Source organism: Symphodus melops (genome assembly GCF_947650265.1).
Source record: "Symphodus melops genome assembly, chromosome: 20".
Classification (NCBI taxonomy): domain Eukaryota; kingdom Metazoa; phylum Chordata; class Actinopteri; order Labriformes; family Labridae; genus Symphodus; species Symphodus melops.
In genome coordinates, this window is record NC_136710.1 from 19,848,468 (window position 1) to 19,863,392 (window position 14,925).

General features: G+C 43.5%; 2 protein-coding genes and 1 long non-coding RNA gene across 5 annotated transcripts in view; 2 read left to right on the forward strand and 1 right to left on the reverse strand.

Moving 5' to 3' along the window:
• On the reverse strand, nucleotides 1-2,999 carry LOC306841360 (uncharacterized protein). The gene is made up of 2 exons (XM_079371243.1): nucleotides 2,654-2,999; nucleotides 1-1,903 (listed from the first exon to the last, which is right to left on the reverse strand). The coding sequence occupies exons 1-2, from the start codon at nucleotides 2,937-2,939 to the stop codon at nucleotides 1,485-1,487; spliced, it is 705 nt and encodes a 234-aa protein (XP_079227369.1). The 5' UTR covers nucleotides 2,940-2,999; the 3' UTR covers nucleotides 1-1,484.
• LOC306841363 lies at nucleotides 1,816-5,945 on the forward strand. Of its 2 annotated transcripts, none has more exons than XR_013781481.1 (4): nucleotides 1,816-1,907; nucleotides 2,996-3,256; nucleotides 4,564-4,616; nucleotides 5,870-5,945. It is a non-coding gene; the product is annotated as an uncharacterized lncRNA (long non-coding RNA). The 2 variants fall into 2 exon arrangements; XR_013781482.1 differs by having other exon boundaries at nucleotides 3,059-3,256.
• The window catches only part of frem1a (Fras1 related extracellular matrix 1a), a gene marked incomplete at its 3' end in the record, with an annotated part of 23,935 nt that continues 14,950 nt past the window's right edge, over nucleotides 5,941-14,925 (forward strand). For both annotated transcript variants that reach the window (XM_079371222.1, XM_079371223.1), the window contains exons 1-8: nucleotides 5,941-6,097; nucleotides 10,710-11,083; nucleotides 12,138-12,232; nucleotides 12,307-12,617; nucleotides 13,412-13,608; nucleotides 13,687-14,010; nucleotides 14,089-14,197; nucleotides 14,272-14,403. In XM_079371222.1, the coding sequence (XP_079227348.1) occupies nucleotides 10,838-11,083; nucleotides 12,138-12,232; nucleotides 12,307-12,617; nucleotides 13,412-13,608; nucleotides 13,687-14,010; nucleotides 14,089-14,197; nucleotides 14,272-14,403 (1,414 nt within the window). In that variant the 5' untranslated portion in view covers nucleotides 5,941-6,097; nucleotides 10,710-10,837. The remainder of the gene's footprint in view (nucleotides 6,098-10,709; nucleotides 11,084-12,137; nucleotides 12,233-12,306; nucleotides 12,618-13,411; nucleotides 13,609-13,686; nucleotides 14,011-14,088; nucleotides 14,198-14,271; nucleotides 14,404-14,925) is intronic.

Genomic DNA, 14,925 nt, shown 5'->3' on the forward strand with positions numbered 1-14,925 from the left:
ATCAGAAATTAACGCGTTATTTTATTAGTTTATTTATTAGAAACACATCGCTTTATATGTGAAATACAAAGTAGATGCCAAGCTGATTTGTAACCCCTGACCTGGTTTAGGATTTAGGATTAAATCTGAAGCATTTGACTGAAAGAAATGCAGAAACACACTGACATTATAATGCAGAACAAATAAAATGTAAAATAAGGATTATAAGAATAACATCAGTCAGTAACCATCGACCTACTTTACTTGAACCCAGTCAGCTTCTTTTATTTCAGATGGTAAATGTGTTCCTCTTATTGTCGTCCTGCGTTTTAATGCTCGACAGTTTCCACTCAAAGCGGCCCTTCTTCTGGTTTCACTGGTCGGTTTCTGTCCCAGCTGACAGATTGTTCCTTTAGCAAAGTACAAGTACAATAATAATAATAATGTTGTGTTCCGGGTAAAATTATAACATAAATGACAGATTCAGCAACTGCAGCATTAAAGGCCTCCTCTTCTTCTTCAGGTGAAATCAGTGTCCTTGCTCCTCTTCATCATGTGTGTGAAGTGTGTTGTTGTAAATCCACTCTGATCCTGTATTTGATCATGTCTATAAACCCCTCTATTTCAGCCCTGCTCAGAACAGGTTGTTTCTGTGTCTGTAGCTTTAAATATGTAAATGAGCTGTGTCTGACCACGCCCCCTCTCTGGAAGGGCTCGGGTGTACTCGCTGCTTTCTGGCTCCATGTCCTATTGTTTACGGTGAGAAGGCAGACTCAGAGTGCAGAACAAACACCTAGCTGTGGGAGTGTCACCCACCTGGGGGAGGGGCTACTGCCCTTTGTGATGTCATGAAGGGAACATCTCCAAACGGCCTGTTTGAGCACACATTTTCTGAAAAGAGGAGCAGGCAGAAGACGGAGAGGATGGGGGGTCTGTAGACAAGTGGTTTTGGCGTCATGTGTGACCTCTAAGTGTGACTTTTTTCATCCTGTGGGAATAGAAAAAGGTAAAAAATAATAATAATAATTTTGCGTATGTGTGCCCACAAAATTTCACGTCATACGACCCCTGCATATGTCAAAGGCCCAGGTGAGCCATCCTGGTCAAAAAAGTCTGGACACGCCCCTTTGAAGAACCTCAACAACAACAATACATTAAATAAGCAGGTTAAAAGTGTTCATTTTGTGTTTCTTCTTTTATATCATGGCACATTTATTAGGATTTTAGTTTTGTAGTTGTGTTGCAACACAATCGTGCTAGATATGGATTCTTAGTATTCCCGTTTGGAAGTTTTTGTTTGTGTTGATTATGGCGCCCTCCTGTGGACAAAGTGCTACATCTTTATGTCTTGACTGATCCTGTCCTGTCCATGAATAAGTCTTCTCCCTCAAATATAATCCAGGTGTATCTATGCGTCCTTAGTTAAGTCTGAGATTATTTTTAAAAATCTGTTTTGTTATATTTTAAAGCAAACTTTTCCATGATTCACTTTGTTCCTGTAACATTTAAATGAGTAGGGGGTGTGTTTGGTAGAGCACCAGTAAGGGCTCACTCAGAGACCCTCTGTCCAGACAGTACAGACTCTGAGTCAGAGCCTCATGGAGGACCAGACTCCCGCTCTCATCAGTGTAACGCAGCTGAAATCCCACCACCTCCACAGGCTTCACATCCAGGACCGCAGACACATCGAACACATCGTATCCAGAGGGGGGTCTCTGGTCCAGGGTCAGCAGCCTCTCTTCGAGGGCGGGGCTTTCCCTCAGGACGTCCAGCGAGGAGGCGGAGAGGCTGTGCAGCGTGACGGTCACACTGAGGGGACGGGGGTGCAGAGTCTTCCTGAACAGAACCAGCTCCGCGCCCAGCATGGAGGGGCTCAGACCGCTGACGTTAAACCAGATCCATCCAGGAGGAGCGTGATGAGGACCTGAGTGAGACAAACGAGCTTTGAATACAGACTTCTTACTTTTACTTAAACCATTACTGTTTGGTATAAAACCAGCAGACTATAACCTCAGAGTCGGACCAGTTAACCAGTATGTCTTAAATCTGCATTCTCTCTAATGGCCAGCAGGGGGAGACTTGTCTGATTGCACAAAGAACATTTTGAAACATCACCTCCTTGCTTGATTTGTGCCCTCAGTAAACATTTCTTTATCGTCTCCACCTCTCGTTTAAAGTCCTCGTCAGTGCAGGAACACCTTCTGTGTCTGCTAACATGTTAGCAACAAGTTTTATCTGCAAAATCTCAACCACATTTCAATCAGCTGAAGAAAATGCCGTTGATGCACAGTGAAGATGTGGATTAAAAATGAGATGCAGATTTTCAGATTTAGGATTTTGTTCTGAAACTTGGTTCTAACACATCAGTTTATTTTTACCATCAACATTTTGTTCCCATTTTTAAAACGCTAACTTATAAAGACGCATCCTTTTATTCTCACCTCTTCACCTGTTTGACTCTTCCACATATTAAGATAGTCTGTTTGTGCACTTCTTGATGAGTTTAGAGCACGTTGCACACCTGAGCAAACCCAAACTGTGATGTCACAGCAGGTGACATCACAGTTCAGGTTTCTTTACAACCAGAAGGGAAAGTCAGAGGATTTCTTTCCATTTCAAAATATTCAAATCAAGTTAAAACTCTGGATTGATTATTAAGATGGTAATTACTTACCATCCACACTCCTGAAACTCTGGACCAGCGTCCCATCCGAGCTCCCAAAGTCCTGAGCCTCCAGAGAGTCCAGACGCTGGTAGATCCTCCTCATGTAGGGATGAGGTTTATTCTGATGACTCGCAGACACTTTGTTAATGTGAAGCATTTCTAAAATAGCTTTGTTGAACTCCTGATCGTCGTCTGCATCTCTGCGCTGGTCCATCTGTAACAGACCTGAGACCGAGCTCAGCAGGACGACCAACAGAGGGACATTTAAAAACCTCAAACAGAGTCCTGGGATCATCCTGAGTTTGAATGCTGTTCTGATATTTCTGTTTCTGATCTTGTTGTTCCTCTCAGAGAGCTGCAGAAAGTTGCACCTGGCCGTCTGCTGTAACAGTCTGAGCTCTAATTTGTCTGCAGAACCGCAGGGGCCGTCAGGACCGAGTGAAGCCGGCCCACTCTGACGCTGAGGAATGTTTTATTTCTCTGACAAAATGTCCTGCACGCACTGTTATATTGAGCCTCGGTGCTGCACAGCACCCAGCGAGAAACCACTGAGCTGACGCAGCGAGTGTGAAGCGATCAGTGTGAGCTGAGAGAAGACCTGCAGACATGTCTGTAAGACTGATTTAATATGTGATGGAGGTTAAAGTCACGACCATCAGTGCAGAAACATTAAGAGACCGTTTATGTTCAGTAACAGAAGAGCGTCAACTTCTACATAAAGTGGCACACCCACCTGAGGAGACAGAAATAGTCAATCAGATAAGGCAAGATACAGTTAAAGCAAATATGTGAAATTAATTAGAAATCCATATTTGTTGATGAATGAATAAACAAGTACATAAATACAGAAACAAACAACATAGTTTGCATTTTTCTTTTACCAACAAGTCTCTGAATTTTAACTTTTTACTTTTTTTTGGGATTCTTTTGAAATACACAAGATTTTACCACTTTATCAAGCACGCCAAATAAATGCATGACCATGCAACTTATCGTGAAGACCACGTCTGCAAAAGCCCCTTCATGTTTATTAAACATAGAACATTTCAACTACGATGATATTTAAAGACGGTAAAGTAAAGGGAGTTTAACCGGTCATGGACTGTTTGACTCAGTCAAACACTGACCTCTACTGGTTCACTACAGAACTGCCTAAATACACAATTTAGAGGGTTTTATGCTTTTTATTAAAAACATTTTTTTTGAATGTCTAAACAAATCTAGCTGCACTATAAAAGTGTAATCTATGGCTTTCTCTACCTTGTGTTATTTTCCAAATATTTTATCTTTAGAGTCAGACCTTTATGTCTGCCGACTATCAGGGAACATTTTTTGATAGTTGGAGTTGAGTAAATGAAGGAGAACATTTATTCAAGACTAATTCAGGTGCATTGAAATGCAGAGCTCCACATTTTTAGTGCTTCAAATTGATTTTGTTCAGAGACTGCAAACAGGTGAGGATGACAGATGTTCACCCTCTTAATTAAGTCTTTTACCTTCTTTAAAAATGTTCCCATCTGCACAAAACTGCAGGTGAGAGAGGAGAATTATAGATAAACTACTTAATATTCTAAACCCTCAGTTTTACCTCTCAGGTTGTACCATGTCAGCGATTTAAGGCTGAACAAGAAGCCTACTTACTACTTTTTTTTGACATTTACATGAACATATAAACAATTGAGAATTAATCAATGATAAGTCAGAAAGGCATTTACGTCCTTCGAGGCTTTCTCAAAAACGGAATTACACTGAAGGCTTTTTACGAGATACGGTCCGATGTTTTCTTAATAAAATTGTGTGTGGCTTATTTCGGTATGTTTTTCAAAGCTCTCGGGGTGAAAAGCTCATTTATTTGTATTCCTGTCAAACCAGCAGTTGGGTTAAATTAACCCTTTGTTATTCCTGTTCCCGCGCTTTAGATTCAAGCATCCGGGTCCTTCAGTCTGTCAGACAGGCTCAGCAGGATACAATGGTACGTTATGTTTTTTGTTTAAACTTTTGCAATAAGTAATAAATTGTGCTTACAGCATATTTTCTTAACTAACTCCAGAATAAAAAATAAATAAATAGTTTTTATTCTGTGTTGTTTGTTAACAAGCTAGCTAGCTCTGTTAGCTTACCGTAAAACTTCTAAAAGCCCTGACTTTTATTTATTCATTTCAAACGTGACTTTTAGACAACAAAAAAGGGAAAGGCTATTACAATGTTTATTTACACCTCAAAGAAGACAGAATCGTGTTCAAATATAGGATATCGATAATCAAATTAAATTACAAATCACTCGTTTGATCTTGCTCATTTATACCAACCTGCAGCACTGAAGGAAACTTCCTCGATGATATTTTATATTTAATCTCAAACTAATCAACTCAAAATGCAAAACGAGAGATCTAAAATACAACTGTTGTATTTTTTTTAAAACCTGTCGCATCACCTGAATAGTAAAAAACACTGGACTGAAATGTGGAGTTTATTAGCAATTTTACGGTATAAATCAGCTGCTGTAGAAAACAAACATGTCTATGATGGTGACTTTAATTCTTTATTTCATTTATTTTTGTAATGAATGTTATTATTCTCTTGTTGAGTAGTAAAAATAAATCAAATTAAAAGATTTCTTGATATTGTTGGAAAAATGCTTTTTACATTGACTAAATCTTGTTTTTTTTCCTGCTGAAATGAGAGACGAAAAAGGATTAATCGTGAAATTGTAATAAATCGATTTAAAGGAGTCATGGTTCATGTTGGTAGTCTGAAAAATGAATCTCAATAAGATGAGGCAAAATCAGCATCTGCAGAGAAAGATTCAGAAAGTGAGGACGCCCCGGGGTCTTTTAAATCAGAGGTGTGGAAACATTTCGGCTTCAAGACAGAAAATGAAAAGAGAAGAGAAGAGACGAGACAAAAACATTGTGACAATATTATTAAGAAGACAGGGAACTACACAAACAGCACAACCAACATCATGCAGCATTTTAAAGAGAAGACCAAACCAGACTGATGAGCAGTGTGGTGAGTTTAGTGAAATCTGAAATGTTTGTACCCTTTTTTTTTTTTTTAAAGCACTTAAAGTCTATTTTCTGTTCCTTTGGTGTTTCCTTACATTAGTGTCGTGTTTTCTCTTTTATCTTTCCTCATCTCTGTCCAATAATGACAAAGCTGGTCCTTAAACCACCAACACTTTGGACCAGACTTTGATCTCACGGCCCTGTGTTTGTCTTTTAGGTTTTTCCACTCCGACTGTTGATCCTGCAGGAGGAGGAGGAAGAGGAGGAGGAAGAGCCCGTCCTCCTCCTCCTCCTCCTCCTCCTCCACTCATCTCGCTCTCTCCTGTGGGAGGAGTTTGCACATCGAGGAGTTGTTGAGATTGTTGCAGTTGAAAGCACAGCAGAGGAGAAGGACACACAGGTAGAGAGGAAGGCGACGGAGGAGCGGCAGATGTTAGCAGATCAGGTAAGGACATGTCCGAATGTCTGCTGGGGAGATTTATTTTCCCAGGAAGATGATCAAATCTTCTTCTTCTTCTTTAATCTTGTAGACTTTGATTTGCACTGTTTGTAAGCTCTCTCTCCTCCCTGTCTGTCTCTCTTACATGTGCACGTTTGTTATCCCACAGGACCCCTCGCAGAGTTCTGTAAATAAATGAAATCTAACCACTAACAAGCCTCGTTGTTGTTGTATTCATGGAGATGTCTTTGCACAACTTCCCTGCATGAAACTCGACCACAGAAAACTTCTTACGTCTGTTCTTCTTTTCTGCTTTTACGTGTTTTTTTTTAAAACTCTCTGTTGCACACAGCAGTCAGAGTTTTCCGCCTCCTCTTCTTCTTCTTCTTCTCTGTCTTTCTGTGAAGATTGCCAGCTGCTAAGGACCCTGTCATTATTAAGATGAGAAGAAGAAGCCGCTGCTGTGAATGAATGGTACCAGACGCTCCCAGCTGTGGAGCCGAAGCCACTTGTTATGTGACGCATCACATTCCCCCACAGCTGTGTGTCTGTTTTTGCGTCCATCGCTGTGTGTTTGTGGTTTTGGCGGAAATTTGTCCTCTCATGTTTCGGAGGGCCTCGTTATCGTAAGCGTCGAGTCATGGGACGCTCTCTGACCTTGATGACTTTTTGATTATTATGTTCTGTTCAGGCTTTGTTTTCTTTCTGAGCCAGAGTTTGAATAAACTAACAGAAAGCACGTGGTCGTTTTCACCCAGCCGGTTAAATACTCCAATCTCATTTTTCAAAGCTTCTCGTCTTCCAATTGATTCAATTGCAAAAGCCAAGCTAAAACAAGAGTGCAGTTCCTCCAGTGTCCACTAGAGTCTGTCTCCTGCAGTGAGTCAGTCTCCATAGAGCTCTATGTTAAAATGTCCAACTTTACAGCTGCAGTTCCTCCAGTGTCCACTAGAGTCTGTCTCCTGCAGTGAGTCAGTCTCCATAGAGCTCTATGTTAAAATGTCCAACTTTACAGCTGCAGTTCCTCCAGTGTCCACTAGAGTCTGTCTCCTGCAGTGAGTCAGTCTCCATAGAGCTCTATGTTAAAATGTCCAACTTTACAGCTGCAGTTCCTCCAGTGTCCACTAGAGTCTGTCTCCTGCAGTGAGTCAGTCTCCATAGAGCTCTATGTTAAAATGTCCAACTTTACAGCTGCAGTACCTCCAGTGTCCACTAGAGTCTGTCCCCTGCAGTGAGTCAGTCTCCATAGAGCTCTATGTTAAAATAAACATGTTTACAGTCTGGTATAAAAACAGTTTGGGTCTCTAGAGTTTATTTATCTCTTCTCTGTACTGGTTGAATGTTTATAAAAATCACCTGTTTACATTATATTAACACTAAAAGTGATGTAGAATTAGGGGGCGTGGCCTCTTTGAGTGACAGGTGGGAGCTGTTAGGTCAACACAGCTGATTTAGTCACTGACCTTTAACCCCTGGGCACATGAGAGCATTTTATTTTCCTTGTTACATTAGCAGCAATTAGCATACGTCTGCGTCGCTATACTTGTATTGTAAGCTCATTCATTGATCGATTAGCCCCAGCGTGTGCGTGGGAGTCCGGTTTGCTGTTGGCGCTCAGATTAGATGATTAGAAGGCCGATGCTGGATGAAGTTGACCACGTGGGTTCAGATACGACCACAGATTGATCACCGTGTGGGAAACGCCGCTGTTAACAAGCTAATGATCCGTTTGTTAATTAACCCGCCCACCTCCGACCCCATGTCCATGTTTTGTCTCGAGGTGACGATGTTCTCAGAGCACACACACAAAAACCGAACTATTTTGAAATCTATCTTGTTTAGATTTCCGATGCCTCTTTCAGGTAGAAAACAGGACCAAACGAGTCCTGGGAAAACTCAACTTTACAGAGCTGTTTTTACAGAGAGACCACCTGCATGACATAGCTTAAGAGGGGGGGCGGGGGCGGGGGGGGTTTCGTACCACTCGCACTGGTGTTTGGTTTAGTGGAGGATCAGGGAGTGCGTGTCGGACCGGCGCGAGCTGATGGGAATGTGAACCCACTCTGTCATTAGACGCTGAGCCTCCTCCTGTGGACATGTCAGCAGAGAAAACACTCCTGACCTGTGGGGTGAACTCAGGGTGAGGTTGGTGGTCCACATCCCATAAGAACAGGAAATAAGATGGCTTCCCAGCATGCATTGTGTTGACATTGCGTTGTATGGCGGCTGTAACACAAAGCTGAGTCCAAACAGGAAGAGGATCAGCAGCAGACCCTCAAGAGTGCTGCAGGCGGATTAACACTAGGACCTTTCCCATCTCCCTGACGAGCCTCCCTTCAGAAACTCCCATCAGTCAGTGGGGCGTCCAAACCTTCAGCGGGACAGATTGCGGCGGCCTCTGTAAACATCAGGGACAGGCATTCATTCAGTCAGACACAAAAGCTGTTATCTGCTAAAATGTGACCTAATCTCAGCTCTGACACTCAGTGTGGACTTTGTTTGTTCGTCTCATCACTCAAAGTGGAGAAGATTCTACTCACCAACGCAGCAGCCAGTATGTCCTCCTTCTAACCTTAGATTCTGCTCCTGAATGCTCTGGATCTGATTGGACCAGAGAAGGGAGGCGGGGCTTTGAAGGCCGTTTTGGACGCCCCTGGGTTTGCCAGATATGAGAGCAGTTATCAGGTGAACAGGTGTTGCAGCGATGGAAGCGGGCAGTGGAACTGCTTCAGATAGAAGTGATTGTACCCGAGCTAAAAAGCCTCTGCATGTTTCTAATAAGCTCCAGCAGCAGAAAGCTGCTCAAACTAGGATCAATGTTGGAGATGAAACATGGAGAGAGGTTAGAACGCAGAAAGCTTTACAGACCCATGCAGAGCTGGCTAAACACTGAAGCTACAGTGTCCACCACATGCAGAGCTGGCTAAATACTGAAGCTACTGTGTCCACCACATGCAGAGCTGGCTAAACACTGAAGCTACAGTGTCCACCACATGCAGAGCTGGCTAAACACTGAAGCTACAGTGTCCACCACATGCAGAGCTGGCTAAACACTGAAGCTACAGTGTCCACCACATGCAGAGCTGGCTAAACACTGAAGCTACAGCGTCCACCACATGCAGAGCTGGCTAAACACTGAAGCTACAGCGTCCACCACATGCAGAGCTGGCTAAACACTGAAGCTACAGCGTCCATCACATGCAGAGCTGGCTAAACACTGAAGCTACAGTGTCCACCACATGCAGAGCTGGCTAAACACTGAAGCTACTGTGTCCACCACATGCAGAGCTGGCTAAACACTGAAGCTACAGTGTCCACCACATGCAGAGCTGGCTAAACACTGAAGCTACAGTGTCCACCACATGCAGAGCTGGCTAAACACTGAAGCTACAGTGTCCACCACATGCAGAGCTGGCTAAACACTGACGCTACAGTGTCCACCACATGCAGAGCTGGCTAAACACTGACGCTACAGTGTCCACCACATACAGAGTTGGCTAAACACAAATTGAAATAATTCCGATTTTTCTTTGGATGAACTGAAGCGGTACATTTCCAGCACACCTGACGGGGTCTGATGTGGTTTTTTCCTGCACTCAGCTCCTTGAACATGATCTTCCCAGCTTCCTAAACACAAGCATTGTTCGGAGGGACGAGCTGCGACACGTTCCCCCGATGCAGAGGCTGATTATAAGGTTCCTTTTTTTTTTTCTGTCCGAGGTTCTTTCTGTGTGAGGTCTGTGATGGCTGTCCCAGACGAGTGTTGAAGGAATGTGGCAGGTTGACATCTGAGGCCTGTTCTTCAAACACTGAACAGCTCTGAAACAGCTCGCTCTTCAGAGGCCTGTTGTCCTTTACTGCTCTTAATCATTAAAGCAGCTCCAGCAGAGAGTTAATGTTTCCTATAGTGGGACGAAGCACGTTTGGGTCGAGTCCATAAAGAGGTTAAAGGTCACGCAGAAGCATCTTGGCGTTACGAGAGAGAGAGAGAGAGCGCGCGCCCGTGCAGCCCGAGGGGAAGGACGTTATTTGCTCGTAATGAACGTATTTCCTGGCAAACTGAACAGAGGTTGTAAAATCTATAAATACAGATGTGGAACTCGCCTGAAGCTGCCGGAAACTCTTAAAACATCGCTGTTCTCGCTACATAATTAGAAACACAATGAAGTGTACGTTCTGCTCGTGTGTGTGTATAAATGCATATTAGTGCAGGTCGCTCATGTGTGTGCACGCGGGCCGAGTCTGCACTCCTGAAAATATCTCCATCATTTCCAATCCCTGAAAAATATCCGGAACAGTCCTCCTGAAACGATCAGGATAAGGGTGGACGTTATTGATCGAGATATTTTCAGGAGTGCCGACGTGAAAACCGGAAAAAGTAGAGACGAAGAAGAAGAAGTGAAAATATATTTATTTACTTCCTGTTTGTTCATCCCAAAATAATAAAGGATGATCTGAACGGAGCGTCAATCAGCTTCAGGTGTCGGATCTGACAGAGATGCAGGAGGAGTTTTAATCGATGTGCTGCAGGAAACACCGGATGTCCTTCATTACGGCTGAAACGTTTGTGATGTCGGATGTGTAACAACCCAAACTAAAGCGTGTTTGTGTTTTGCAGATCCACACGGGTGATGTGAACCGAGGGTGATGTAGCTCCTTCGACCGGAGAATGAAGAAGACGTCAAACAGCGTCTCTCCTTTCTGTCAGTGATCCTGTGATCCTTCACGTGTCAGCGACCTGCAGCCATGTCTCCGCGCGCTCGCACGCTCACCTGGACGTTGCTTCTTGTTCTCCTTCTGCTGGGAATGACCTGCTCCGTCCAGGGTTCGCTTGTCAAGGTCAACAAGGGTTTAAAGGTGAAACGGGGTCAGTCGGCCTACCTCCAGGAGGGCGACCTGCAGTTCCTAATACCCCGTCAGAAGGACGCGTGCAAGGTGGAGGTCGTGTTAAATGAGCCAATAACTCGACGAGTGGGGGAGCTCGTGCCTCAGGTAACGTGTGGTAACAAACAGTCGAGTTCATAATTCACCTGCAGCTTTGATTGACAGCTCATAGAATCATCAGTGCTGCGTTAATAACACCGACACATCCGGGATTTGAAACGTTGAGCTTTCGCTTTATTTGACTTTTTTCCCCGGCTCTTGGCGAGCTGTTAACCGAGCGTCACCCTTCTGTTTGACCACCTTCACATGAACGACAGATGCAGCGAGTCTCCGGTCGGTCTCGTGCGTGATGGGACGGCGTGCTGCGGTTTTAAATCCTCTTTGAGTTCCAAACGAGTCCAAGGTTTTCAGATGTTTGTGTGGAGGAGAGCAGAGCCCTCCCTCGTGCGTCTCTCAGGTAGACAGTCCGCCTCCTCGCTAATGACTCGGTGCTGACGGACGCCGTCGTCTGTTGAGCATCCAGCAGAGTCCATCCGTGAGTCCTTCTCACGCTCGGACACAAAGTTTAAAGCTTTCACTGCAAACCCCCCTCTCTCATCACGTAGACCGGGGGGGGGGGGGGCAAAGTGCGGCCCTCGACCTGAATCGCAGAATAAGAAGATTTTGTCTCGAGGGCTGAAAGATGTTCATCAAACCGAAAATGTTCAGTACAGTTTGTTTTTATTTCTTTATTTAACAGCTTTGACTGTTTTCCACATTTTTTTTGTTAACTATGAAAAAGAAGCTTTGCATCATTTTTTGAAAAACAAGCAGACTGTTGTTTAACCCTTTAACAACCTGAGATAAACACAGAAAGATTTTTCAAAATAAAATAATAAAATACAGACTTGATTCTGAGAAAAACAAATGTTCTTTTTTTAGAGGGTTTATTTTCTGAACCTTTTGATTCAGCTTTATTATGTTTTAATAAAAATTAAACAAAATAATTCCTCCCTGTAATTATTTATTGTGTATTTATTTTATTTTTATAGAGGTCAAGCTATAAAAAGTTCCTTATAATATTACTAAAAATAAAAAACAACCTGTGGCCCGTGAGCGATTATTATAACAAGAAAGAAAAAGGTGTAACCAGCTGTAAAAAATGTTTGTTTGTTTTCGGCAGGTGTTTGACTGCCACTATCTGGCCGACGAGGTGAAATATGTTCATCATGGATGTCCGCTGTTGAAGGAGGACGCTGTAAAGCTCCGCCTGTACAGGTACAGCATCTGAAAACTCTTCTTCTCTCTTCGCTCTTCGTCTCTACTTAATCATGTGATATGTTCTGGACCAGGTTCTCCGAGACGGAGACGCACATGGAGGTGTTTTCTCTCCACGTGGACGTCATCGAACCCGACTGCAGCGTCATCAAGCTGGGGCCCAAAGTCCTGCAGGTTCCCGAGTTCTACGGCCTCTCCGACGCCGTCGACGGCAACGTGGTGTCCTTCAACTACGAGAGGCGGTCCAGCCTGGAGTGCAGCGTCCATCTGAGTAACCATGACAACCACCTGCCGGCTCACGGCCAGCTGGTCACCGGGGAGCCGGAGAAAGCCACAAAGAGAGGGGACGAGCCAGAGAGCTTCATCCCCCTCCGGCAGCAGCTCGGTAACCCATGACATGCTTGAGATATCGGCTTTCTTTTGGTTAAAGATTTATCTCCAGCGTGAGTCTGCTGTCAGGTCCCATGACCCGCATCCAGGGGGGTCAGACTGTGGGGAGCTGAGGCCATGTCCAAGCCTGACTCAGGGGCTTTCAGGAAGTACAGAGAGGAAGAAGGAAGCCCAGAATCACAGATTGTAAAGATGTAAAAAAAAAAATAATAATAATTCTAGGAAGCTGTCTAAACTTTAATTTATGTAATAAATTGAAAATGGAGGAGTCGTAATAAATACGTTTATTTTTCTTACTAATCCTTTTAGAACAAGATAAACTGTTTAAATATTTTTTTGTGATCAATTATTTATTTTGTACTTTACACACAAATGTAAAGACATTTTTTTTACAAGGAAAAGAAAAAAAATAATAAAAAAGGTAAATAAATAAATAAATGAAAAACATTTTTTATTAAACCCCAGCTGTTTAAATATGTTGTTGATTATTTTGTTTATTTTTATTTTTGTTACTATTTTTAATTTTAATTTTTTTTCATTATTATTAATATTATTTTGAAATAAGAAAGAATGGCAGTGAATCAAAAGGTCAAAAGGTCACAGACGAGCTAAATGTGGTTTAATAACAGCTGCTCTCTAAGTCTGATGTAGTGTGTCGTGGGCCGACAGTAGAATCAGGCTTTTTACCAACGTTAGCATGAAAACACACCTGAAATGAAGGTCAGGTTAGAGAACACACACCTGCTGTCATATTTGTGTCATCTGTCTTTTGTACTTTTTTTGTTGAAGATAATAAAGAGCGAGCGATGTGTAAATCTGAGGACTGCCTGAAGGGTCTGAAGCTGGTGAAGTTCACCAAAATGTCCTGTGACGACTTCCTGATGATGGGGCTGAGATATCAGCACAGAGATCCTCCGTCTCCAGACGTGGACTACATCGCCATCAGACTGGATCTGAAGGACACCCGGAGCGGAAGTGTCTATCAGGTAATTTAACAAACAGTCAGAGAAGCTTTTGAGCGTTGAGAATCAGCCAATCAGAGTCCTTGTGTCGTCTCTGTGAAGTCTGAACAGGCCTGGATCCCGGTGCGGATAATCGGCGCGATGCCCAACCAGCCTCCGAAACCGTCCTTCATGTCCGTGTTCATCCTGGAGGTGGATCAGTTCATCCTGACTCCGCTCTCCACCGCCACGCTGGACGCCGAAGACGAGGAAACTCCCAAACAGCTCCTGGTTTTCAACGTCACCAAACCGCCCGCGGACGGATTCATCACCCATCTGTCCGACCACACGCGACCGATCTCCTCCTTCACGTGGCTCGACCTCAACGACATGCTCGTCGGTTATCAACCTCCCAACTCCTCTCACACGCAGCGCAGGAACTACCAGGTGCCGCTTCCTCATCCTGGTACCGTTAGAGATGCTCGCACACCTGGAGCTCTGACACTCGTTTTTCTTCCTCTCCAGGTGGAGGTCGAAGTTCACGATTTTTTCTTCGAGAGGAGCCACGCGATGACGGTTCACATGTCTGTGAGGAACGCGGACACCAATGCGCCCAGAGTGTCCTGGAACATGGGTAAGACGGCTCGGCGTAGGATGAAGGCTGATCTGTGGCGCTGCAGCAGGTTCAGCTTGTGTTTTGTCTTAAAGGTCTCAGTCTGCTAGAAGGTCAGTCCCGTCCAATCCTGTGGGAACAACTGCAGATTGTGGACAACGACAACCTGAACGCTGTTCGTCTGATCACCGTGGACGGTCTGCAGCACGGCCGGCTCACTGTCAGAGGTAACACGTCTGATCTATCTGTTTTATATCCTTTTTATAGATATTGCCAAAGATGCAGCTTTAATGGAGGTCAAATTTGCAAGGCGACAACATTTCAGCTTAATGGTTCTGGAAGTGTTTGAAGCTGTGATGATGTGAAGCTGCAGATAGATAGATAGATAGATAGATAGATAGATAGATAGATAGATAGATAGATAGATAGATACTTGCTTTATTGATCCCGAGGGAAATTCAAGCTGCAGGCTGTGAATTCACAATGAAACAATAATGGACAAACGAGTCATTCAGAGACATTAGAGTGCTGTTGTTCTTTGTTCTTTATTGTTTATATCAACAATCAATAAAATCTGACTGGAAAACAAAAACACAAACAAAAGACAACGCAGTGAAAATCCAGAGAAACATTGGACCATATTTAACGGATAATTAGGTTTCAGGTCCAGAAAGTGGATTTTTTAACACGCAGATCACAAAACAAAAAAAACTGAAAAATTATTTTGGTCAAATTTCCACCAATCAGGA